At 47.5% G+C, this 26,462-nt stretch overlaps 1 protein-coding gene across 1 annotated transcript; it reads left to right on the top strand.

The window, feature by feature from the left end:
• On the top strand, window positions 1–24,703 carry FBP1 (fructose-bisphosphatase 1). Its single transcript, XM_080819502.1, has 7 exons — window positions 1–799; window positions 10,267–10,429; window positions 12,715–12,807; window positions 18,053–18,193; window positions 21,455–21,592; window positions 22,612–22,731; window positions 24,378–24,703. Exons 1-7 carry the CDS (start codon window positions 630–632, stop codon window positions 24,567–24,569), a joined length of 1,017 nt encoding a protein of 338 aa, XP_080675628.1. The 5' UTR covers window positions 1–629; the 3' UTR covers window positions 24,570–24,703.
• The last annotated feature ends 1,759 nt before the right edge of the window (window positions 24,704–26,462 follow it).

Here is a 26,462-nt window from a genome sequence, read left to right as displayed (position 1 = left end):
GGGGCTTAGGGGCTGCGGGATTGTAGTCGGCGGCCAGAAGCGCGAGCTCTGAGACCCCGGGGCGCGCTGGAGTGCGGGCCTCCCCAGCCCCCCGCGCCGCCGGGAAACCTGCGGTAACCTGCCGAACTTCGGCCTTACAACTCGTGGGGAGGGGTGACGGCCGGCCCTCTGAGGCGGGGTCCCGGTGGGCACTAAAGGAGGTCGTGCAGGTGACCCTGAGCACCAGTCCACCGAGCTGGGGGCCGTGGGCAGCCAGCGCCCAGGCGTGGCGGGGCGACCGCGCAGAGCGGGAAGAGGCGAGTGGGGCGAAGGGTGACGGCCGGGGGCAATGCCTGCGGCGGGGACCGGCGTGGGCGGAGCCGCACTCGGACAGCGGAGAGGCGGCCCCGGCGCGGAGGTGTACCGGAGGGCGGGCGTGGGTGGCGACCCGCGCCTATAAGCTCCCCGGGAGGGCGGAGGAACCTGGCCTTGGCCGGGGAGGCTGTGAGCCGTTCGGAGGTTGGGCGCCGTTTTTCTGTTCTTCCGCTGCGTCCCGCCGCCGCCGCCGCCGCCGCCGCCGCCGCCGGTGTCCAGGCGCAACCACCTGTGTCCCGCACCCGCCGCCCAGCGCGCTGCAGCCCGGCCTCAGCATGACGGACCAGGCGGCTTTCGACACGAATATCGTCACCCTGACCCGCTTCGTCATGGAGGAGGGCAGGAAGGCCCGCGGCACGGGCGAGATGACCCAGCTGCTCAACTCGCTCTGCACGGCGGTCAAAGCCATTTCCACGGCCGTGCGCAAGGCGGGCATTGCGCACCTGTGAGTCAGGCCTCCAGGCCATCGGACCACGTCCTGTCTGTCTTGTTGGGGATCTGCCTTGGCAGTCTGATGTGTGGTCTCCTGACTCTGCTGTCAGCCTGCCTGTCTGATGGGAATCTAACTTTCTCTCTTTTGGTAGCTTCTCTGACAAAGTTCCCAATTGGACTCAAGTCCTGGTCCCCACTACTTGAGTTTGGGAGTGGTCCCACGGCCGGGGGGTGGGAGTGGGGGTGGGGGGCACCTGGCTCCCGGTTGATACCTGCCTCCATCCTGCAGCCCTCTCTCCTGGGCTGAGCAAGTTGCCTATGCACCCGCTCTCAGCCGCCGCCTGGTGAAACATGCTGGCGAGGCTGAGTCCCCCCCGCCCCACCATACCCACCTTAGCCTCACACAGGAAAGTCCCTGCAGCGGTGCTTCCTCCCTCTCGCTCTCTTGACCTCCTTCACTCCCTCTGGAGTTCTGTTCCCAAGTCAGGTTATTTAGTACCTTCTTGATCCTATACAAGTCCCGTTAGGAGCAAAGGAAGCCTAAGGCAAGCTGGGAGGAAGCCTGCACGCCCAGAGCGCTCAGGAACAGTAGTGTTCATGTGCAAAGGGCTGCGGTAGGTCTGGGGTGGGGCCTGGGATTCTGCATTTCTACAAAGTTCGTGGTAGGTGGAGCAGATGCTCAGGTTTTGCAGATCACGTTATATGTAGCAAAGGAGTTGTGGGATACCGGGATTCAGTGGGCACCTTTTTAAGAGACTTTGTAGGTAACACAAGTAGTTTGGTTCACTCTGGTGTGCACGTGTATTTTACACTTAGGCTGATCTTCGCTTTAGTTGAAGCTAAAGGAGTTTGACTACCCACACTGCTTCCTAACGTTTCCTGCTCTTGAACGCTACAGAAAAGTGTGTGATGCTCAGCTGATCTGGAGAAGGATGACCCACACAACCTAGATTGCTTTTCTGGAAAGCCGTTCTGCTTCAGCTCCACGCTGTGGGTTGGTGGAGCTAACCCTTAAGAAAGGAGTGTTGATGATGTTTATTTACAGATGTTAAGCACAGACAGGCCTTGCTGGGATTGGGACAAGTATGTTAGGAAGGTGGTGGCTCCATTACTATTTGGTCTAGAGCTCCTCTTAGTAATACATTTCTTTGAGCTTTAGCCTTAGGAAGTACACTGGGTTAAAATCTGAGTTCAGATTTAATTGAAAAGGATTATAGGTGTTTCATTGATTTCCTTGCCTTTGAGAACCAGGGAGCTTTGTTAAAATGAGCGCTTGGCATTTCTTCTATTTAAAAACTGTCAGTACCTTCACCACCCCCAAAGGACTCAGACACACAAGATCTGGTCTGAAGTGTATCTTCCCCACTTTTTTCTTTTCTTTCTTTTTTTTTTTTTTGTTTATGTTTGTTTGTTTGTTTTTGGGAAAGATTTTATTTATTTGACAAAGACACAGTGAGAGGGAGAAGCAGACTTCTGCTGAGCAGGGAGCCTGATCCCAGGACCTGGGACCATGACCCAAACTGAAGGCAGATGCTTAAGACTGAGCCACCCGGGCACCCCTCTTCCCCACCTTTTAAGTGACTTCAGATATTGGGATCTTGTGTAGAGGGATCTGGACAAAGATTGCTAATTTTGGCTAAATAAAATGTGTCTTTTTAGGCTAGATAGTTGTAAACACCGGGTTTTTAAAAAAATACTAGTGCTGCTGTTAACTTTACCTAAAAAGTTGCAGTCCTTGGCAAAAGTTCCAACCACTCAAAGGAACACAAGGAAAAAAGTGAAAGCCCCCCCTCATTTCTGTTTGCTGGGACACCAGCTATTTATTTGTTGGCCATTTTCCCAGCTACTACTTTATACTCAATCTAAACTTTATATGGATATGTATTTACGTAGGTCTACATGTAAATAACGAACAAATGGCTTTGCGCGTAATGTATTTGCGTTTCGCTTTCATCATTCAGTAACATAATGACTTTGAAATAGCGAACATTTCAGTGTCGGGACTTAACTCCACTTCCTCCTCTGTAAGGGTTCTGTAGGGTTACATGATCTATTCAACTCTTGGTCTATGTTTGGCTGTTTCGCGGATTTTTGTTTCAGTAATGTACCTATGGAACAGGGCTCAATGCTTGGTTGTGTGGGTAGTGACAGGGTATGGTCCAGAATCTGGACCCTTCATACTACTGTGGGAAATTCGGCTATCTCTGTATGACGTGTAGTCAGTTGGGCAGATAGCAGTAAGACAAGATCTCAAGCCAGTCCTCCAGATCACATTCATTATTGGAAAAGGCCAGTGTGCCTGCACGTGACTTGGCTACGCCTGGAGGTTTGCACTAGAAGGCCCTGTATCCAGACGGCAAAAGAAGTTTGCAGGTTCGCAGAAAGCTCACAGAGACCTGCTTAGGGAGCTCAGCCATGAAATCTGAACCAGGGATCGGCATCAGCAGTTTTGAGAGTAGAGCCTGGAATATCCTCTCGCTTTCTTGCTCTTTCTTGCTCGCTCTCTGTCAACCTACAGTTGGTATTGTAGCCAGTTTTCTTGTTAATACATGCATAGAGTCCTAGAGTTTAAGTTGAAAGACTGAGAAGTCACCCCGTCCAGCCCTCCTTTGTACAGCTGAGGACCCTGAGGTCAGGGGAGATGAGGTGAGTGGGCCCGTTGCCCAGGCTGGGGACTCTATACTACACGTATTTTTCAGAAGTCACTTAAACTCAATGCAACTCTAAATCTCAACCTATTTTATTTTTGAGGCAAATTAAGAATTGTATCTCAAGGAACAATTTACTTCTAGAAAACCTGTCCTTGAAGCCTCATTATTTCTGTGTTTCTAGTTCCCTCTACCCACTCCCCAGAGGGAAGGGATGCCAGTGCCTACAATGGATGACCAGCATTTTGTTCTCCCAGGGGAACAGACAGCGGCTTGTTAAGTGGATCTGATGAATTCATGGTTCAAGTGAAGTTGTTGCTCATACCTTTGTTTTCACTCCTTTGTGGGAGAACGTGGTTCTCCGGTGGCTTAGGCTTTCCCTTTGTACGTGTTACCAAATCACTGCTTGAAGAATTCACTAGTTCTTTTTACTTCAACAAAATGTGTTGAACACCTGCAGTGTACAAAATTCTAGAATGGAGATGAGAACAGCTTACGCTCTTAGATCAGGATGGAATTCGTTATAAAACACAAAAGAGAACTTGAAGGGTGCTTTCACAGAGGTTCCGAAAATGCAATGTGGATGGATGCAAAGGATTGTGGGGCATCGAGATAAGCACTGGCAGTGGGCAACAATTCTAAGGCCTGGCGGCTGGAGAGCATTTTGAGCTGGGCAAGTTGTGCAAGGGAAAGTGGTGGGTGGGAAAACATTCCCGGAAAATGTGCATATTTGGTTGGACTCAAGCCTAGAGTCCGTGTGTGTGTGTGTGTGTGTGTGTGTGTGTGTGTGTAATTGTGAGTGCATTGGGGAGCATCCAGTGGCTGGGGTGAATAATATGTTTTTGGGGGATATGCATGGGGGCGGAGTACAAGTTTCTGAGTAGGTCATTGGTATGATTAGTGACTAATTTGGGGAGAATATGGCTGAAGTACAGAATTGGGAGACAAAGCTGAAACGGGGTGAACCCATTCAGGGTGGAGGGGTGAAGAATTGGAGGGGAGAGCCTAGGGGAAAGAGAGCCTGGGGGGGAGGTCTTGAGTGTGGACTGAGAAGGGCAAGGACACCGTTAAAACACAAAGCAAAACAAAAACCAAAAATAGAACTCCAAAGCAGAAGCTGGTTTTAGAGGCTGGGGATGGATGGCAAGATCCCGACATTTTGAAAACTGACCTTGAGGGGTTGTTGGACCTCTGTCCAGTCCAAGGTATTACATCTAGCCTGCAATTGGGGTGAGCCATGCAGAATTAGGCCATGAAGCCCTGTCTCAAGATTGGGCCACAGGCTTTTGGCATCTTTGCCCTGAGGCAGGAGAGGAAGAGAACAGATTTATAGAACAAAACACAGGGCTTTCAGAGCTTTCAGAGTTTTGGGGAGCAGTGGAGCTGGCTCAGAGTCCTGGCTCTGCCATTGAACTTCTGTGAGGATTTTGGCAGTTGATGTCCCAGCTCTGAACATCAGTTTCCTCACTTGTGAGATGGAGATGACTGTTTGTTTTCAACCTCAGAGTTCGGTGAGGATGAACTCAGTTCATTAAACAGGTGTCGATAGAGTCATCATTTTCCTAGGGTGAAGATATGATTATATTTTTGTAAACTGATACATCTTTCTGTTTTGTTTTTTAATTCTTAGTAGTTGCCCCATAACAGCCCTATACATCTGCAGGCCTGATTTCCAGGATAGAATGTTACATATAAAAGCAGTGTTGCACCATCAGATTAATTACAGGAAACCATCTCCTGTGTGTGTCCAGAAAAGTTGCTTTTATGCATGGGGCTGTCCTAGTGGTTTGATGGAAGAAAATAATCACTTCAGTTTTAATTTTGGAATTAACAGATCGAGCAACATGTTTATTTCCAAATTCGCCTAGTTTGACATTAAACTCTTGGAACGTCGTTAGATATTTTATATATAATCTTGAATTATCTTCTCTATATTACCAAAGAGTGACTTGTAATTTCCTTTCCATGCCAGAAGCACAGCCTGCCCCAGGGCATCCTTTGCCCACCTCGAGCTGGCATGAGCAAAGGTTGGGGTTTGTGACCTTTGAAAGCTGCTCTGGTTAGCATCTCTTCCTCAAGGAATTTCTGCTCCGACCCTTGGATATTTCTGTCTGGGTGAACGGTTGGTTATTTACCTCGGAATCAATAACAGGTCGTGTTACCCTCGACATTTGTGATAAGGATTACATAATAATTCCCTTCTCTTCAGTTGGGTGTTCTGAAAATGAGCTCGATCTCTGGTTCTTCTGTTTGCCTGGTGGCTGGTGGTGTGCTACCTGCTTCACACTACCTTGTTGATGCTGGGAGGAAACGCAAAGGGAGCTTTCTTACCCTGGGAGGAGCCGTGCCTGCCTCCAACCCTTGTTGAGTCTTTGGAAATGTTGCTCAAGGCGGCTTTCCCCTGTTACCATGAAATCGCAAACTCGATGGTTCATCCATCATAGAAATAATGTGCAAATTTGAAACAATGCCAATAATTTCAACCAGATTTCTAAGGCTTTTAAGACACTGGCCAAATTTAACCTATGCTTTTTATTCATTTAAGAGTTCACTATTGTGTATGCATTAAAAGCAATGTAGTTTTTTCAAATTTTCGGTGAGGTTTATGGTACAAGGGAAAGAAGAGATATGTGGTAGCAGGTCTTCAAACTGATTTTTGCTTCCAGTCTTCAGAAAGGGGCATGAAAAGGAACATTGAAAAGGGCTCAAACTCTCACAGGAATGCTTCCCACCCTTGAACCGCTGGGACAGCTCGGCCAACTAATTTGAATAAAAATGAAGTGAAATTTCTGGGCATTTCAAAGGAAAGACATCCTCAGTAGGACTAGGCTCAAAAGTAAACTTCCAAGTACTTTTCTTTGTGAAGTTACCTGTGACACGGTTCTGCCCTGGGTGACTTCCAGAAGTTTCCTGTCAAACTGGTCTAGAGGTCGTGGTTTCTCCCTCGCCCTCATCAACCAAAGTTTACTTAGTGGATGCCCGTGGGGCTCTGTTGGGGACAACAGGGCTGCTGTTCGGTAGCATCAGCGATTAACCTCATCCTTAAAGATCTGGAAGCAGAAAGAACCAGGTAGTTGAGACACCTTGATACAGAATCAGTAAGAGGGAAGGGCAGACTGGACCCAGCTGTGCTTGCTAGGACCTGCCTTGCTTCTTAGCATGGTTGTATTATTGCCAAGTGGATTGGGAATGGGACGATTACACTTTCTGCTCCCTGGCCTATATATGCCAGGCTCTGTTCTAAGCCCTGCCTCCCCATATACTACGAAGTAGATACAGTTAACTTAATTCCCATTTTATGGATGAACCAAGGGTCAGAGATGGTAAGTAGCTTTTCCAGGCTGGCTTAGCATGTGACAGAGCTAGGATTTGAACTTCATTACGGAGTGTCCCAGCCTCTGGAGTAAAGCCAATAATGTTCCCTTTCCTTCTGGGATAACTTGAACTTAGGAAAAGCTTCCTTGGCAAATCGAGTCACTTGATTCAGATGATCAAGTTAGCAAAGGAATGTCTGTCCCTGTGTGATCAGGGCCCAGCTGGTACTCCGTCCTCCTGGGTGGCGTGGAGGAGGAAGCTTTAAGGTTTACCACTTCCTTGAGTTAACCCATTTCCTTCACCCTTTGGCGTGTTTCTTTCCCCACTGACTGTAAGGCAGGGTTGGCCTCTGGAAGGCTTTTTGGACAGAGTGGTGTGATGGTTTCCCCACGCCCTGACCTGCAGCCTCAGTTGCTTCCTGATTTGGGCCCCAGGGAACAGCACATAGGGAACGGATCTGAGAAAGAGCCTGGTGGTGTGTGAAAGGGTGGTTGGTGCCACAGCAGCCAGCACAGAAGTTGCTTCTAAACCAGGCCAGGCTTCTGGCCTCTGCTGGGCCATCGTGGAGTCTGCCTAGAATTCCACTTTCGGGATTCCACTTGATCTGTCTTGCAAGCCCTAGTTCAGGTGGCCGGGCACAGGCGCGGGCACAGGCACGGGCTGCCTGCCTGGAAGCCAAGGGCCGTATCTGCGAGCAGTCTGTCGGCAGGTGACAACTGCTCTCCCCTCATGGCCATCAGAATACACAGCGAAGGCCCTCGTCGTCTATCCTTTGCAGCCTTGGAGTAACGGTGACTGAGAATGAAGAAATTGCTTGTTTCAAGGGGGTTTCTGAAAACTCGGAAGAAATAAACTCTATGTTGCTCTTCAGCTAATTAGTTCTGGAGGGTGTTTCTGGAGGTTTTTCTCGTCTGTCAGAGTTGCTGGAGACTTGCTGGCTTCCAGCTTTTCAGTGAGCTGTGGAAACTGTTCCTCAGGGGCGCTGTGCAGCTCTTCTGCCGGCCCCAGGTTGGAGAAGCCTGACTGAGCATGGCCTGTCTGGCTCCTCATCCCTGAGCAAGTAACACGGAGGACAGACACGAGTCGTGGCTGACTTCATGTGTCAAGAGAAAAGGCAAGGAATATACTTGGTTGTAATTATAAGGACATGGCATCTGGGAACTCGTTCTTCTGAACCCTGATTCCACCTGGCATCCCTTTCCTGTGCCTTGAAGACTTTTTTTTTTTTTTTTTTTTTTTACCACCGGGTCTCACCGGGGGAAAGGTCCCACCAGATGTCCCAGGAAAGTTAAGTGCCTGAATTTTGAGTTCGAGGGGCCCAGAATATTCTCTCTGTGCCTTTTTAAAAGGTTTTAGTTATTCATTTGACAGAGATCACAAGTAGGCAGAGAGACAGGGAAGCAGGCTTCTTGCTGAGCAGAGAGCCTGATGCGGGTCTTGATTCCAGGACGCTGAGATCATGACCTACGTGGGAGGCAGAGGCTTAACCCACTGAGCCACCCAGGTGCCCCCCTTTCTTTTTTTAAACGCTTCACAAGCAACTGGAGGAAAGGGTCCTTCTGGTTAGAACAGAGGCGGGATCTTCCATGGGGTCAGGAGGAGGAGCGAGAGGTAACTGCCTGGCCTTGCAGGGGACTTGAATGGGAGAAGTGGCCGGAGATCTGTAGCAGCTGGGCAGGGAGGGTGGCTGTTTCGGTGCTAGGTGTAGCGAGGTCCCCAGAGTGTTCATCGGCAGTGTGTTGCATTGTGCAGTTGACCTCGATGACACACGGGGTGCCGCCCTCTGACACAGAACAGGAGCTCAGGACCCTGGAGCAGCAGTGAGGAACCTGGCTGGTGGTCTCGACCGTTCGCAGCACGTGCTGCCTTGTCTTGCTCACCAGAATCCAGCTCTGGGAGGGCAGGGATCTCATCTGTCTTGCTCTGCACGGTAAGCCCAGCCCTGAGAACAGTTCTGGAGGATGATAGATACTGGGAAATGAAGGAACGCTCAACACAGGCCTCTAGGAAGCCTTTGGGAAAAGACGCTGTGGCCTGACTCCTCTTCGCCCGTCTTGCTGGAGGAAACACTTAACATGAGCAGGCGGACAGGGGCGGAAGTGTGAAATAGGCCTTTCCCATGCCTGACTCTGGTGCCCTGTCCCTCTGCCCCAGCCTCCCTGGCCTGGCCTCTGTGGAGCTGGCTCCATGGGCCTGCCCCTCTGGGGACCATTCCAGTAGCTTCCCCGGCTCTCCCAGTTGTGGAATGACTTAAAGTCCGTTGCTTCATTCATTCCTCCAGACTCAGGGCTTTGCTTTCCTCAGTGAATGGCATTCATTCATGCTGTGAGTAATTTATTGAGGGCCAGGCGAGGTGTTGGGGACGGGACAGTCCGTGGTGTGGGCTGCGTTTTCGTTCAGCCAGAGACAAGTGAGTTCTGTCTGTGGAGAGAAGATGTGTTTGCAGGAGCTGAAGCGGGGGCTGCTGGGACTGCCATTTCGCAGGCGAGTGCTCCCGGCCATCTCAGCCAAGGCCCCTGGAGCCTCCCTTGCCAGCCACCCTCCGCTGGCTGTCGGGCAGTATCTTCACCTCCTACCTTCCCTACCCATACCCAGTCTCTCTTCTTGGCTTGTGCTTCCTTTCTCTAAAGCTTCACCCTCCTTCCAGGGTTGTGTTCAAGCCCGGCTAGGACAGCCTACATCTTCTCCATTCTCACAAACTAGGCTGCATTTTGTTTGGCCAAGCCACTCCAGTTCAGGGAATTACAGCTGATGTACAGATGCCTTGAAAGTAGAATGGAGACTCCAGAGTTTTCTCTCTGGCAGCCCAAGGACTCCTGCCAGGGGCGGTGGCACGCTAGCGAGGGAGGCCTGGCCTGGGAGTCGAGTGGGCTTCTCACCTCTGCTCTGCTGCTCTGGTTTCGACAAGCCTGTTAGATCTGCAGATGAGCTTCCTTTTTTTCCTCTATAGAATGAAGTGGTGGGGCCAGTCTGTATTGTCTCTTAGGAACTTTCCAGCTGGAAAACCATAGCATCTCTTGGCTTAGCTCACATGTCTGGTGCCGCCCTATCCAGAAGGTTCCTTGCTTGCTGTACCTCTCAGCTGATGGATTCTGGGCTAACCTGTGCATTCAGGGGGAAAACTGGTTTTGGGGGTTGGTGAAAAAGAAATCAGTCTTTTTTAATGAAGTACAAAGAGACACTATATTTGTGGTAAAACTAAAATTTCGTGGAAGAGTGTGATTAGGGAGCAAAAGCCAAAAAGTCTTTTCAGAGGCCATTAAAGATAAGGTCGAGAAACGTGGATTTACCCACAAAGGTGTGCTGGGTGCTTGACAGGTACTGGACAGGTAAATACCTGCTCTTAAAATTAGGAGTCAGTCGGGATGACCATTCTTGTTCTGTGTCTCCGAGACCCCTTGTCATCGTTCCTGTTTCCTAAATCCTGCCAAACACCTGCTTTCAGTGGGTTTGTAGGTGCATTGGTGTCTATTCTGTTGGTCATGGCTTATATTTTTGTGACTTTTCTTCCCTCTAGCTATGGAATTGCTGGCTCTACCAATGTGACCGGTGATCAAGTGAAGAAGCTAGATGTCCTTTCCAATGACCTGGTTATTAACATGTTAAAGTCATCATTTGCCACTTGTGTACTTGTGTCAGAAGAAGATAAGCACGCCATTATAGTGGAGCCAGAGAAAAGGGTGGGTCTGAATTTCTACTGGGCGGGGGTGGGGGTTCAGTGTAATCATCATGCTAGTTTTGCAAATGACTCAGCTCAGCCAAGCTCAGACCTAGGACTCATCCTATGTCCATCAGTTATCATTTCACAGATTTCTACCTTACTTACTACCATATTTCAGATCTGTCCTCTACTGTCCACGCTACCACTATAGTTAAGTGCATTATCGCCCTGCCCCCCATGTACTCATGCATTAGATTCATACACTCATACTCATCCCCACCCCTAAATTTTTGTGTTCATGTTCAAGGTTCTTCAAAGTCTGACTTCTGTTAACTAACTGCCTCTTCTTCTTCTCTACCCACCAAATAGTCAACCTTCCATTCACCTTTCCTGCCAATCTAAACTTCCAGTTCGTCACTGATTTCATGCATTGCAGTCTGTTGGGATCTCATTAGTTTGATTGCTTCGTTGGGATCCCATTAGTTTGATTGCTTCTTGAAGACAGGTATGGATTATATTCTCTCTGCATCCTGGCATCTAGCACAGTATGTGGCTGCTTGTGTGGGCTTGACAATAAATTGTTGAAAGAGTGAAAGTATAGTCAGCTTTTGAAGAAAAACAATCACAATTTAAAAAAAAGTTGGAGGTGGGATGTGCAGTTCTATGGGGTTACCATCTTTCCCTGTTTGAGATGAATGGGGACAGGAAGGAGTAGCGTTAGAAAAAAAAAAAAAAAACAATTGGAAGGTGAATTTAAAGAGGTTGCCTGATCACCCAGTTTTGACCTTTGTAAGAGGGGTAGGGAGCCACATCTGATGAGCTTGTTTTACATCATTCCTAAAATACCACTTCATGATTTAAAGTTCATGTTTTTTCTCTGCTGGGTTTCTCAAGGTAGCTGGCAGCTTTAGGCATGTGGATTGAATTTTGTTTAATATCCTCTATCAGTTACACAAACTTCCCCGACTATAATGTGCCTTGATAACAGGCATGTTTCTGTTTTCCAGATGACAGTTTCCTCTGCACGGGGAGGGTGATTTGTTAAGAGCTATAGGTTAGGGAATCAGGGAAACCTCTTTAATTTGATGCAGAATATCTAAAAACCACATCTTAAAGTGGCTAATCTGGGATGGAAAATCCCCAGTGGTGTACTGGTTAATTCTCAAAAAAACAAAAAACAAAATAAAAAACCAAACCCTCTGGGGTGCCTGTGTGGCTCAGTTAAAAGGGGGACTCCTTATGTCCTGATCTCCAGATTTTGAGATTGGTGTCCCTTCGTGCTGAGTGTGGAACCTGCTTAAGATTCTCTCCCTCTCCCTTTGCCTCTCCTTCCATCGAGATCTGTGCATGTGCTCTCAAAAAAAAAAAATTTGTTCTGTAGCACATGACAATTTCAACTGTGTGAATGAGCCCCATAGTATTTCAAGCTGCCGACATGACATCACGCTGAAGGCAGAATTTTTTTTTTTTAATTTTATTTATTTGACAGAGAGAGATCACAAGTAGGCAGAGAGGCAGGCAGAGAGAGAGGAAGGGAAGCAGGCTCCCTGCTGAGCAGAGAGCCCGACCCGATGCAGGGCTCGATCCCAGGACTCTGGGATCATGACCTGAGCCAAAGGCAGAGGCTTTAACCCACTGAGCCACCCAGGCGCCCCTGAAGGCAGAATTTTGGGAAGAGATGTGCACATTAGTTCTTGGACACGATAGGAACCAGCTCCAGCATGTCACTGAAAATCTGGTTCAAAGAATGAAATTTTGGTAGTCCCACCAAGACACAGGGATCCATTTAGGAATTACAGTAGGGCTATTGTTGGGAACTCTGCACTGTTGCAACCTCATGGCATCTGTAAGATGTGCATGAGAAAAGTTCTTTTAAATAGCCTTAATGTCACCTTTGCTTCAGCTAAAGTACTACTTTTTTTTTTCTTCTTTCTCTTGTGAATAAAGAGAAATTAGTGACGAGGCTTATTTCTTTTTTTCCTTTAGCTGCCAGGAAACTCAAACCAAAATCATGATTCATCTATATCAACAGTGTAGGAAATTCTGACTTGACTTTTCTGTATTTCATCATCTTCATTTGTATCTGCTATTCTGTTATGTTTTCTCTGCCTAGTGATCCTTTGGGATAGATAAACTGTTTACATTCTGTATGCCACCTCATACCTTCCATTACAGAGTATAAATCAGACTATTTCTTGAACTTTCTCCTAGATTCCCTTGTTTTATCATCTTTATATATACACTGTTTTGTTATAATTTGAAAAGTTCTACATTGTAAAGTTGTGTTTCCTCCTTCTTTCTCAGGGTAAATATGTGGTCTGTTTTGATCCCCTTGATGGATCTTCCAATATCGACTGCCTTGTGTCCATCGGAACAATTTTTGGCATCTACAGAAAGGTGAAATGTAATAATAATCAAGCCCTGGTTTGAGATAAAAAGTTAAGGCTGACATCCAGTACTATTTCACTCTTGGTGGAGTAGGCAGAATGTATTTCATGAAACTCTGAGGCTTGACATAGGTTTGTATCTCAGGTTCTGACTTTTCCAGCTTGCTTGATGATCCATTAAGTGGTTTAAAAGAGAATACAGTAAAACATATTTCACCTTTTTTTTGTTTTTAAGATTTTATTTATTTATTTGACAGAGATCACAAGTAGGCAGAGAGGTCAGGCGGAGAGAGGAGGAAGCAGGCTCCTTGCTGAGCAGAGAGAGCCTGATGCAGGGATGGATCCCAAGACTTCTGGGATCATGACCTGAGCCGAAAGCAGAGGCTTTAACCCACTGAGCCACCCAGGCGCCCGATATTTCCACCTTTTTAACTCTGTTGCTTTTCCTTAAGAGTAAAGTATAGATCAGTTATAGTGATCATACTGTATAAACTGCGAATTATGACAATTAACAAGAGATAGTCAAGATTGTCCTTTAAATCCTCTGAATTGGGTCTGGAAACCAAGCTCCTTGCCTGGTTTGTATGGCCTGGGAGCAGAAAATACCCCCTTTTATTTTGAAATGGCTGAAAAAAAGTCTAAAGATGAATGTTTCATGATGCATGACATTCATATAAAACTTAATTTTCACTGTCCACAAATAAAGTTTTAATGGCGTATGGTCAGCTCATTTGTTTACATACTGCCATTGGCTGATTTTGAGCTTTGCTGTGCCAGGTAAAGTAGCTGTGATAGAATGGTGACGGCAAAGCCTTGAAGGTTTTACTGTCCGTCCGTTTGTGGAGAGCTTGCTGCGCGGTGGTGCAGTATGGGGACCGGACTCTGGCCCCGGGGTATTTCTCATGTGTGAGCGCCTCCTGCCTTCCTTTTCCTTTGTGCGCATGTGCATGTGTTTGGAACAACTCAAGTACACAGACAAGTGAAAAACAGAATGAATACCCATGGGCCCATCGTAAACATTGAAATCTAAAGTCCGTCATCCTGGCTTCAGCCCTTCTATATTTTAGAAATAAAACCTCACAGGTGAGGTTGAGCCAGACCCCCTTTCCTCATCTCAGTGTATGAGGCAGCTTAGTTCAGCGGGCCTGTGCGTTTCCTCCCAGCCCTCCTCTTCAGACGGAGGCCACAGCTTGAGACCGCAGTTCTACCTTCTTTTCCAGAGTGACCTGTTGTCCAGTGTGGCACAGAATCTCTTTCCAGACACATGGTCCACCACGGGATGCTTCTCTTCCCTCACTAGAGTGCATTTTGCTTTTTTGTCTTGGCCGAGAGGCAGATCCACATCAAGACAGTTTGAGTAATAGAAGGTTCTAGTGCTCGAAACAAAAAGGCAAAGGCAACAACTCAGCTTACTTTCCACGTCAGACCATGAAACATACCATTCGTGTTAACAGACACGGAGGGAGGTCATTTTCCTTACGAAGTATCAGATCTATAGTAGTGCAAGAGAGGTTTCTAGCAAAATGCTTCTGTGAGGGAAGCCGCCTTCCTTGGTTAATGTACTTAACCAAAACTACAGGGCTGCTGATGTTGGCTGGCTCCCATCTCTACCCCAGCCCCCTCAATAAAGACCTGGATCTAGACCAGGAAACTAGCTGTCCACTAAAAAAAATCAAACCAGCTTGCAAAAGAAGCTTGAGTTATGAATGCTAAAACTCAAGTCTTTGTGCTATCTTAAACCTAAAGTGGCTCTTTGAAGGCTTAGAGTATGACTTCCACCTTTATGCCATCACAGTTTTTAAACGTTACTGGTTGTTTGAAACCATTTCGAGGGCTTATGGGGTGTAAACGATTGTTCTGTCTGATGTTCCAGAGGACACATTTCACGCTTTCTGCAGCACTGGTTCTGGGCCAGAGGTCATCTCCGTGGGCCACAGCATTGGTAACTGAACCTGGCACCAGTGATCAGGCCTTGCCTACGTGATGCCTGGAAACAGGTTCCAAAGGTATCTCTAAAGGCACATGGTCCAGTGTCCCGGGTAGTTCTGCTGTGGAGACACCAAGAATGAGGGAGAATTCTCCTAAGATTGAGTGAACATCATGGTTAGAATGTGTTCACATATTGAATCAACATATCTCCCTAATGCACATTTGGCCTTTTAGAGCATCTGAAAATAAAGTCTTGTGTGTGTTTAAGTGTTTGGAATTGGCTTTCCTGCCCTGCCCTCCCACCCTTTAAAACATTTGTTAAGGTAAACATTTGTAACCTATGAGATTCTAGATCTCTCTAGTGTGGTTAGCCTGTACTGGACATAACTCTGATTTGTAACATCCTTTAAATATATCCAGTCCCCACAAGTAAACAGTTTAGTTTAGGGCAAAAGTGCTTTAGCAGTTTCAGAATCCAAGTCCTTTAACTGAAAGGAGAGTTATTAATTAATAACCCTATGGAATGTTGTTTCTTGACCCTGACACAGTTCTATGGGACCTCGGGCAAAGTAACTCTGCCTCTTGTTCCCTTATCTGTAAAGGGGAGGTACTGAAAATGAGAAATAATGCCCTAAAAACTACTGGTTTTTGTAACTCGGAAGTCCAGTGGATAGATGTGCTTCAGGTGCTGCTGCATTCAGGGACTCAGACCACGCCATCAGGAGACACTTCTTGTCCACTACGTTCCTCCCTTCAGGTGGAGCAGGTCCAGGCTCACACCCAGCTCTCAATGAGTTCAGTGGAAGGTGCAAGCCTCTTCCCCACGATTCCAATAGGAATGTCATCTCACTGGAGCTGATTGGCGTGGCTTAGCTTAGGTCACGTGGCCATGCCACATAGCCAATCACTATGGCCTGAGACATGCAATGATTGGTTGGCCAAGGGGGCATGTGCCCACCTGAGAGCTGAGGGCAAGGGAGGTAGTACCTCAGGAGATGAATGTGCCAGTGTGTGGCGAAGAGTAGTGGATGCTGGCCAGGCAAAAACCAACCCATCTCCACTTCTGATTATAAATGCCTTGAGGGGAGGGACCCTATCCCATTTTATGTATCTTTTTGTAGGCTAATTGCATAGCATGATGATTGGTGAACAGTATTGGCTGAGTTACGGGGGACACTTGGAATGCTCTATGAGCCTTTCCAAGGAGGATTGGCTACTCTGGGGAAAGACCATCTGGTGACAATGACAGCCTGTCCCCACATTGCCAGATACTCTCCACTGCCACAACCTCAAGTCTCCAGAATCCGTGGTGTCTCCCTGTAGACCCTTTGGTGGGGAGTAAGACAAACCAATAATCTCCAGTGGGTTGTGGCCTGGGAAAGGCAGAGAAAGGTGGGATCTGGGAGCTTTCTAATTTTGGCCAAGGGCTTCATGTGACTTGGTCATCCCATGAGCCTCTGCATGAGCATGTGATGGAGCAAAGGCCTTCCCTGCTGGGATTTGAAGGAAGGAGTTCATGGAATGGAAAGACCAGGCTAGGAAAGAATTTGCTGCCTCATCCATGATTCCATGGCATTGTTTTTCTCTTGAGTGTGTGGATCCTAGACTATGGTAGCATTTCTTTTAAAAGTCAGAGGATAAGATGACTACATGACATTTCAGGAGAGCCTGTTAACTCTTGACATCTTTGATAGAGGCAGGCATGGATGGTTCTAGGTGAGGTGGACCTCCTGGGGGATTTTCTTAGTGGAGAAGTGATATTCCCAGTCTTTAGTGGCTCCCAGTCAACTTGGTCTAAGTATTGCCGGTCTGGTTGCTCAGCGCCCTGGCAGGGTTAAGTAGTTGTGGATAGGGGACAGTTAGTTGGAAGCCCGAGTCATCCCGTATGTCACCAGCTTTGAAGGAAGCTGGTTCTTCTTTTTTCAGGCTGGGCATTGGTAAAATTTGGAGTTCGGGTAACAACTCATTTTTGATAGTACGTGTAGTCTGTATTTAGAGGCGATGCCCTGTTCTGTGAACGCAAACTAAATCAAATAACTTGACCTAACCCAACCAACCAGCCACCTTATGTGAAAACCATTTATTAAATACAGGAGTGGGGATGAGGAGGGAAAGGAGAGAAAGGTCCTTAGGACTCTGCTTTTCATAGAAACTTTGAGTGCTAGAGTCAGGGTGGGGTACAATAAAATGCAGATGCTCAGGAATGCCCTCCTCCTCACAAAGTCAGACTCATAAACCTAGGCTCTACCCCTAGGATACGTGTTCAGAAGGTGCAGGAAGAAATTACCAGGAAGGTTTTTGCTGGGGATGACCTCCATTCCCGGGGTTGTGATACAGATTCTTGTACTTTCAGCCACTGGAATCTCTGGTTGGGGGAAGGAATAAATGAAATTGGCAGAAGTTGCCCATTTTCATTTCTCTTTAAGTTCAAGTAGAGAGTGTTTGAGCTGAAAGATGTATTTGGGCTTGTTCTGAGGCTTGACAAGTCAATCAAGTAAATGTTGCTTAGGAGTCATCCTCCTAAAGTGTCCCCTTCCTCAGTATCAAACTATGGTCACATGACCCACTGGGCTGTGTTTTTAATGAAGCAGGAAAGATTACAGTGCGTGTTATGTTCTATGTGTGAGCATTGCTTTCTCCTGTTTGTATAGTTTTGTGTGTGTGTGTGTGTGTGTGTATTGGTACTCATTTGTGGTGTGCATGTATTTTCTACTGTGGGTGTTGCCAAAAAAACGGAAAGCAACTGCCCTGCCCTGTACTGACACCAGAGAGAGAATTCCAAGTCCCTGCATTTCTGAGAATGGCTGGATGCGGGAGTGCCCACTGTGGCACGTACCACCACTGGTGAGAGCTCATAAAACGGATTTCCTGGCCAGGCTAGAGCAGTCCTACAGCCCCAGTGTTAATATACTTAAACAAAGATGGCGTAGGCAGATGGAAGACATTGATGCCTGTAATAAGATTCAGTTAGTGGGAGCTGGCAAGAAGGCATGCTTTTTTTTTTTTTTTTGGAAAGTGATAATGGAGAAATGAAGGAATCATCAAATTAGTAAAATTGGAGGAGGACCCTGATTGGAAAGAAGGATCCAGATGCAGGAAATCTGCGGTGGGGGCGGTGGGGGGGGGGAGGACGGGGGCAGGGGCAAGAGGTGGCTGCCGTGGTAAATACAATCAGGATATTACTGATGTGTGGAGGAAGGCCCCATCTGGGAGGATGGCCTGTGGCATTGGGAGAGGGCACCTTGATAATGCATCTCTGAACTGGAGAAAAGAAATGGAACACAAAACAAAAACGATGAGTTGTTTTGTTTTCTTTCTTGTCCCAGAGTTCAACCGATGAGCCTTCTGAGAAGGATGCTTTGCAGCCAGGCAGGAACCTGGTAGCTGCTGGCTATGCCCTGTACGGCAGTGCCACCATGTTGGTCCTGGCCATGGTGAATGGCGTCAACTGCTTCATGCTGGACCCGGTGAGAGACTGTGGGAGTTCGGGTGTTTGGCTGGTGACTGTCTGCAAGGATCTGTTAACTTGTGTGGAAGGGGGTGGGTACGTAGAGGTGGGAAATGAGGCCCACAGAAGGCCAGAGATGGAGTGGGCAAGGGGCTGAAGGAGATGGAGGAGCCATGTGTATGTGATGAGAAGATGACTGAGGTGAGAAATAATACAATAATGTGGAAGAATAATACTCCATAGCATAAGAGGGAGTCTTTGTTCCAAGATTAATTCTTTAAAACAAAACAGACATTATTCAGCTGACTCAGATGCCCATTGAGTCCAGGCAGGCCATGTAAATCAGTGAGGTGTGGGGGATGGGGGTAAAAGGAAGGCCAAATGCAGTGGGGGGGGGGCAGGGGTAACCCAGAGAGGTCCAGCAGTTGTTACTATTGGGTAAGAGGGGGCCCAGTCTAGCCAAGGCTTCCAATGGCTTGAGAAACACTGGATTTAAAAAAAAGTATTTCTAGATTTGTAAAACAGTGCTAGCCAACTAAAATGCATTTATGGACCAGATGTGCCCTGTAGATGGTGTCTGTGCCACCCACTGTGTCCAGGAATAGCTCGTTTTGCAGAGGTGAATGGGTGCCCCAACTGAGGGAGTGGGTTGCATTGTTCCTTCAGACAGCTACCAGATCCTGTGGCTGTTGTGGGTATGCCATGAACGCTCTGTGAACGCGTGATGAGGCTTTGATAAACTCAAGAGAAAATAAAGGAAATGAGGATACGTTCTCATTCCCTGTGATAGAGAAAAGCTACTTCGTGGAGAGGAGCCCAAGGTGCCATGAACAGTCTCCATTAACAGCTGGAATTTATGAGTAATTTCTTCCCATGTGTCTGTTAATTGGAGTTACTCAGGTAGGTGACAATTTCAGCAGAGCCGATGAATTGCAGAAACACTATTTGGCCCCAGTCAACCTCCCCATTGAACGTAGAATTCAGTACAAGGGCATGTTCATCATGAACTTGATTCAGTGCCCCACAGAGAAAAGAACTGGGTTTATAAACAATTTTAGTTTTAGACATGTCCTCCTATGACAGTTATGAGACCTTACAGGGTGCTTTTTGTGGACACACTGAACACAGGGTACACAGCTGGCGGGAGACAGACGACGGCAGGAATTGGCAGGACACAGGTAGCTCCGGGCTTTGCGTGTGTGGCAGGTTGTAGCGATGAGGACGTAGGCTGCCTTGGCCCCCTGCACTCTTGCACAACTGGACTTTGGCTCCTTGGAAGTACCAGCGTTTAATAAATAAACAAGGGTAGGGGAACAACACTAGATTAAGCCTCCAAATGGGGCGACCTCAGGGAAACACAGTGGTAGCACCAGAGCAAAGTTCACCCTGAGCCCAGTGTACAGTTTCTGGAATCACTGAAGTCTGCAGAGGTACTGGTTTGCTGAAGATTTACTGCTTCCCCAGGCATTCTTCTGGTGACTTCTCTGTTCCCTTCGAGTCGGTAGACGTGTAGAAGAAATGAAATCTTTTCCAAGTTGTAGACCGGTGTCTCTGGGAGTCCGTTTGTTTCTGTGTACATAATGGGCTTTGGCCGTCCTGAGACGTAATGGCTCCACAGTGTTTTGGAAGAACAGCACAGGTCTGCTGTAATAGTCCCCTGCTGGGGCCACTGCTCATTAGCCCACCGCTGGCCCGTGCCTGCGGGGCGAACCTTGGACCCCCTCAGCACTTTCTTTTAATTTTGGCTGGCGGTTTCTGCTCCAAAGACAGAGGCAGATCTGTGTGCATCTCCAGCAAGCTTGAACTCTCAGAAGGCTTTCAGGCTCTTGCCTGCATGTGCAGGAAACTCTGCTCCTTCACATCTTAGATGCTCTGGCTGGGTGCCAGGGTGGGCCCTCTGGGAGGAGCACAGTTCTGGGACCCCTGCAGCACCCATTGTGCGATGGCTTGGCTTTTGACACTACTTTTATAAAGATACCTAGTTTTCTGATTATAAAAAAACGTTTCTACAGAACTGCGGACAGAATTTCTGGAAATACACACACACAAAAATTACTCATGTGAAACCTTTCAAGGACTGCTGTTAATTCTAGTGTCCTTTTTCTCCTCCTCCTCCATCCTCCTTCCCACCCTCCTTGTCGTCCTCCTGTCTGCCCCTCTCTCCCTCCCTTTCTAGATCATAGTCCCAACCTGCAGGAAGCACTCTCTGCGGTGGGGGTAAATGGCTCAGGAGAGGGGTGTGGCACCTCCTTTTTTCTCACCTTTTGCTTGCTGGGTGCAGCCCCCTCCCGACCAGGGCAGAGCTTCAAGGGCACATGGGAGCCCCAAACCGTCCTCAGTGCAGAGCAGCAGGAGTTAGGTGACACACTCTCCCCAGATTCCAGTCTCCTCTGAAGCCCCTCAGCCCTGAAGGCATCAGCTCGGCACCGGAACTTGGTGGCAAGACTGAGTTCTGAGAGACGTTCTGCAGATCCTGAGCAAGAGCACCTGGGTGCAGTTAATAGAGGCTGTGAGTCCACACTCAGGATTCTTTTCCTGCGGTAGCACACAGAAGGGAAAGGCTGGTGTGACTCAGTGCCCACCACAGTTGGTTCTTGTTTTGTTTTGTTTTTGCAAAATTGTCTATTGCTTTGCACACATTTTCTCCCCCTTCCCCGCCTTGAGGGCACAGCTGTTTATTTTCTATTATTTTATTATTGTTACTTTCTCATCATGATGAGTGCAGTCTTTAATCCCTGTCCCTTGCCTCCCCCCCCCCGCCCCCCCCCCCCCGCCACCGCCCCTGTCACCGGCAGTTCTCTGTACTTAAGAGAGAGTCTTGGTTTGTCTCTTTTTTTCCTTCGCTCATTTATTTGCTGCTTAAATTCCACATGAGTGGACACACTGCTTATTCCCCCTCAGGTTTTGCTGCTGTTTATGTATTTCTGCTGTTGATGTATTTCCGCCCTCCCTACTTTATCTGTTTTCTTTCTTTCTTTCACATTTGAAAGGCAAGTCAAAAGTTTTCGATCACTTGACAACATCTGCGCAGCCTCCTCTCGCCTCCTGTGTTCCTTTTTTGCCCACTGTCTCTTCCCTGGGCCTGTTCACAGTGGTGGAGTGGCAGGCCCGGGGCAGTGTGTCCCAGGGTGGGGAGAAGCAGCACCCTCTGCCTGAAGCCTCGGGGGCACCTGCCCCGCCCCACACGCACCCCCTGCCTGAAGCCTCAGGGGCACCCGCCCCACCCCACACAGGCCTGGAGGAGTTGGCTCATCACCTCCATCTTCCTTCCTTCCTTCAGGCCATTGGAGAGTTCATTTTGGTGGACAAAGATGTGAAAATCAAGAAGAAAGGCAACATCTACAGCATCAATGAGGGTTATGCCAGGGAATTCGATCCCGCTGTCACGGAGTATGTCCAGAGGAAGAAGTTTCCCTCGGTAAGTGAGGGCTGTGCACAAGGCCCCGGGAAGTTATGTAGGAATCTGTTGGTTCATGATTTACCCTGGAGGCTACAGGCGGCAGGCATGGCCAGAGCTTGGAGTCCGCTGTGCACTGACCCCATGGTGAGGTTCCCACCTTGTCCTGGGGACTGGAACTCCTGCCCTTGGATGTCAAAAGTCGAGAGGGTCTGTTTCAGCTTCTTCTGCTTTCTCGCAGAAGAAAATCAGAATAACAAGGTCAGCCAGATGAATGAACCCAGGGCAGTAAAACATTTATTTCCATTTCTGTGGTCCCTGATTTCGGATGGTACAGAACATAGTTCTTGGACCAAGTTTCCTGCCCCGGGGTGGCCGACGGATTTCTAGCAGCTGTCTCAAGATCGAGCGTGTCCATCTTGGTCCTTTCTGAAGAGGTTACAAATCACTGAATACAAAGAGAGGAAATCGCTGTTCACAGAGTGGGTTCTATGTAGGAACATCTGATTCATTGTTCTACTCCTCAAGCTGCTGTGTGATGAGGAGGAAGCCCAGACCTTGTTAGGATGACACTCGGGACCTCTGAGCTGGCCCTAGGCACGCTCTCCCACTTGCTTCTCTCTCCTCCGACCTTGGCCTGCATTGCCCCTGAACCTGGGCACATGCAGGCACCGGCTTCCTCCCCAGTCCCCAGGTAGACAGCGGTGCCGGTGGGTTGCAGGCTTTGCTCGGAGGGTTCCACCCCCTGGCCCAGCTCCTCAGCTTGGCAGAGTCCCGCTGAAAGGATTTGTGATGTCCTCACTCGGTAGTCAGAATCAACCACCTCCTGGGGGCTTCTGCAGGTTAATTTGACTAGATGTTTAAGAGGCTGTCTGTCTCTGCTTATGGGGGTCAGGATTTTCATCGCATTTCCTGGCACAGCTCCAAACACGCACCTGTAGGTGCTCATTAAATGATCGTTGAACTGGATGAGCAGAGAAGACACACACACGCAACACTTTTTTCCACACCCCTAATTATTGCTGGTCGTCACCTTGCAGGACAACACAGCCCCTTACGGTGCCAGGTACGTGGGCTCCATGGTGGCTGATGTCCACCGCACCCTGGTCTATGGAGGGATCTTTCTGTACCCCGCGAACAAGAAGAGCCCCAATGGAAAGGTAATCAGATACCCTGAACAGTGGTTGAGAAGCACTGGGTTCCATTTTGCAAAATAAGGGATTTGACTTGGAAAGAAAGAGAGATGAGCTGTTACATTGCTGTTAAACTTGGTAGTATGATGCTGAGGATGTCTGGGGCATCATTTCTAGATTGAAGGTTGTCTTAAAGGCAGGTGATAATCAGCGGGAAGTGGTCCGGGGAGAGCCCTTCCCTCGCTAAAGCCACATAACAGTGTCATGGTCAGGATGGATGCTTCCACGGGGGGGCTTGGGCAAAATGAATGCCATTCGCAGTGTGAAATGAAACCGTTCAGCTTCCTTATTACCAAGGCAGAAAATAAAGTATGTATCTAAATAGAGGTTTCCTTTGATAGCTTTCAAAAGGCATTAAATAGAAATAACTAATGAGCTGACATTGGCTGCTTGGAAACAATACCTTCCTAGGGAAGGAAAGAATCTCTGGGGAAACCTAGAGCTTTCAGGTGAGCTGTTAACCAGCAGCTGCGCTGATAATGCCCCCCGTGGCCTGAAGCTGTGGGAGCTGGGGTGGAGGCTGGGGTTGGGGGCTCTGCTTGCTTAGGCTGGCTAAGGGACAGCCCACCTAGTCTTCTCCGAGATAGTGTCTTTCCTTCCCAAATACTGTCCCTTTGCTTTCCCCGATAGATTGTCTTTTATTTTTTTTTAATACGTGAGAGAAGGAATGGGAACAATAATCCCTTCAAGATACAGATACAAATGTGTATATTCCAGATGTCTGTATACAGCCGTTGGAAGGTCATTGAAGGCCGCCTTATTTACTTAAACCACTGCTCTTGCCATCACCACCTCGGGCCTCTCAACCTGTGTGATTAGCCTACTCTATAGCACTTTCCCTTAATGCCTCAAAAAATTGTTTAACGCACATATTGAGGTTCCTCCTCCACCCCCCCCCATTTTGCAAATCTGGCCATGACACCTGTATGCAAATAACAGCCAGGAAACACCTGTGAGAAGCTGTCTCCTCAGTAGGCAGACTGCATGAAAATGCAGACAATAAAAAAGTTAATATTTAAAGTAAATGCCAAGATGGATAACATACTAAATCCCAACCATGAAGCCTTTGGAGAATTGTAAAAGGAATGTGTACAGGGTTGCAAACAATATTACACTGTTTGGAGGAGCCAATCTGCTTTCCAGATGTCTGCAGCCAGACACTACCATGGACGTTTAATGCTTTTAGAATAGGCAAAGCTCCATCCAAAACACACAATCACTCATTAGGTCCAGTTTCTGTGCTATAAAGAGAAGGGAACCATTAGTTCTGCCAAAATGTCATTCAGTCCTGAGTCCAGGTGGTCTGTCTCACGTTTGCATAAGACAATCTATTGTTGGCTGTGGCTTGATGAATGGCTTAATTTAACCACTTGGTTAAATTAAGCATTAACCAAGTGATTAAATTAAGCATTAGGTCTTAAGAGGCAGCCTTTGGAGTGAGGGTGAGGACTGTTAGAACCTTGAAGAAGGAAAGGGAGAGTATCGGTTACCTTGGAAACTCCGACCAGCTCTGTACTAGTTGGCTACAGAGTGCATCCCTTTTCTATGTAGTAATTGCTGGTGTGAGCGTGTTGCTCTTGGCTTTTTTTTTTTTTTTTTCTTCTTTTTTCCAGTTGAGACTGCTATACGAAGGTAACCCAATGGCCTATGTCATGGAGAAGGCGGGAGGATTGGCTACCACTGGGAAGGAAGCTATACTGGACATTGTTCCCACTGACATCCACCAGAGGGTGCCAGTCATCTTGGGGTCACCCGAAGACGTGAAGGAGTTCCTGGAGATGTATAAGAAGCACGCTGCCAAATGAAGACCTGGCCTTGCCAGCACAAAAAAAGAATTGCCATTTATCTTGGACCTTTCGTCTTGCACAGTGCTGCCCCTTTCTGACTGCATCCACAGTCCTAGACAGAAATAAAAAGCATGGATATTTTCACTATCAAATGCAGTGTAGTGCCTGGTGCTGTCTTCCTATCCCAGTAATGCTGCTGAGGGCATGTTTTGAGTGGATGGGGAAAAATAAAAATTTCTTTTCCTTAAAAAAAAAAAAATCCTGCCTTGTGTCAAATCACGGTAAGGATAACAACAGCAAATGCCCCACCCATTAGATAACGCGTTTAATTCTTACAAGAACCTTAGGAATTGGGTACTCTCTCCCCCAAAGATGGAGAGGGGGAGTTACTTGCCCAAGGTCTCCAGCCAGTGAGTGGCCTCTGGCCAGGGAACAGTTACTGTATCGCATCTGCTGCGTGTTGCTGTTGAGGTCAGCGCGCAGAACTAACCTGGGCAGAGGTGTTCACACCTTCCTGGGTACCGGACAGTGAGAAGTAAAGGGCTGCCCATCTATGGCCTGTTGGCCTCACCTGTGGGAGCAACCCTCTCAGTCGCAAGGGAAGTTTTGCTTACTCAGTGGTTGACTGCAAAGCCTAGGCATTCCTTAAGGTCTAATGACAATAAGGAAAAAGAGTCTTAAAAACAAGATTCAAGGAAATTCGTTGCAAGCAAGTATAGTTCTCATTAGAGTCTCCATATAAGCAGTTTCTCTCTCAGTTGACCCTGGGCTAAAATGGCCAAGCAAGTTACATGTTAAACATCTGGAATTTTTTGAGCTCTAGATTTGGGCAAATAATGATACATATCTACGTAGATAGGAAATACAAATTAATACATTTAATCAGGTTTAACAATATTTTAAATCAAGTATATTTAATGTATTAGTATGTTTATATAGTGAGTTTAAATATGTGTATGTGTAAATCTTTTTTCCTCCAATCCCTGCTAATTTAGTGTTTTTTTAATTCAGTGTTTTCCAGTGGGAAATTTTGTTTGATGTTAAGCATTGGATGGGCTTTTGTCCAGTGACTGGACCTAAAGCCAATATTTTTCCAACTCTACCTGTGTCTAGGCCTCAAGTCTCTTTGGATTTTTTTCTTTTTTAAAGTACCTCTTTTACAATCTTTTTTTTTTTTTTAAGATTTTTATTTATTTGACAGATCACAAGGAGGCAGAGAGAGGCAGGCAAAGAGAAAGGGGGAAGCAGGCTCCCCGCTGAGCAGAGAGCCCAATGTGGACCTTGATCCTAGGTCCTTGACACCATGACCTGAGTGGAAGGCAGAGGCTTAACTAACCACGCAGGCGCCCGCACCTTTGGATTTTTAACCACCTTGTAGCTTTGTTGTAACTCCTGGTTCTAAAAGCACTGGGGGAGATGTGGTGTTCTGGGAGCCATTTCTTACTGTTAGGAGAGCTGGATGGGAAATGATACTCCTTACTCAGTGTCACAATGAAACCAAACAAAATTATAGATAACTTAGCTGTGCTGTTCGTATGTTCTGTGTGGTGACTTCGGATGAGGCCATTGGTTTAAGAGTTTTCAGCTGGTATTTGTTGGTGTTCGTTGTGGATGGATGCATCCAGTCTTTTTTAACACTGAGGAAGATAGTCACAAACGTACAGAATCAGCAGCGTGAGTAGTAATTCTCTGATTTATGGAATCTCAAATCTGGATTTGAGCTTGGAAATGCTGAGAGGCCCTTCACAGATGAGGACTAAGGGAGAGAGTTCACACCACTGTGGTGGTGTGGGAACTCAGTTCTGCTGGATCTAAGGCTCCACGTATCCTGCTGTCCCTAAAATGGGAACTTCCTCCTACTCCTAATCAAAACACATAGTGTTCTCTTTGCAAAGGAAAACACCCCCTTTC

This window comes from Martes martes (assembly GCF_963455335.1).
Source record: "Martes martes genome assembly, chromosome: 12".
Lineage (NCBI taxonomy): Eukaryota > Metazoa > Chordata > Mammalia > Carnivora > Mustelidae > Martes > Martes martes.
This window is presented reverse-complemented; position numbering and strand designations above follow the sequence as displayed.

Coding starts and splice junctions, on each gene's coding strand:
- FBP1 (XM_080819502.1), top strand. CDS start 630: ATGACGGACCAGGCGGCTTTCGACACGAATATCGTCACCCTGACCCGC. Junction 18,194..21,454: donor ACTGCTTCATGCTGGACCCG/GTGAGAGACTGT, acceptor TCCTTCCTTCAG/GCCATTGGAGAGTTCATTTT. Junction 21,593..22,611: donor AGAGGAAGAAGTTTCCCTCG/GTAAGTGAGGGC, acceptor GTCACCTTGCAG/GACAACACAGCCCCTTACGG.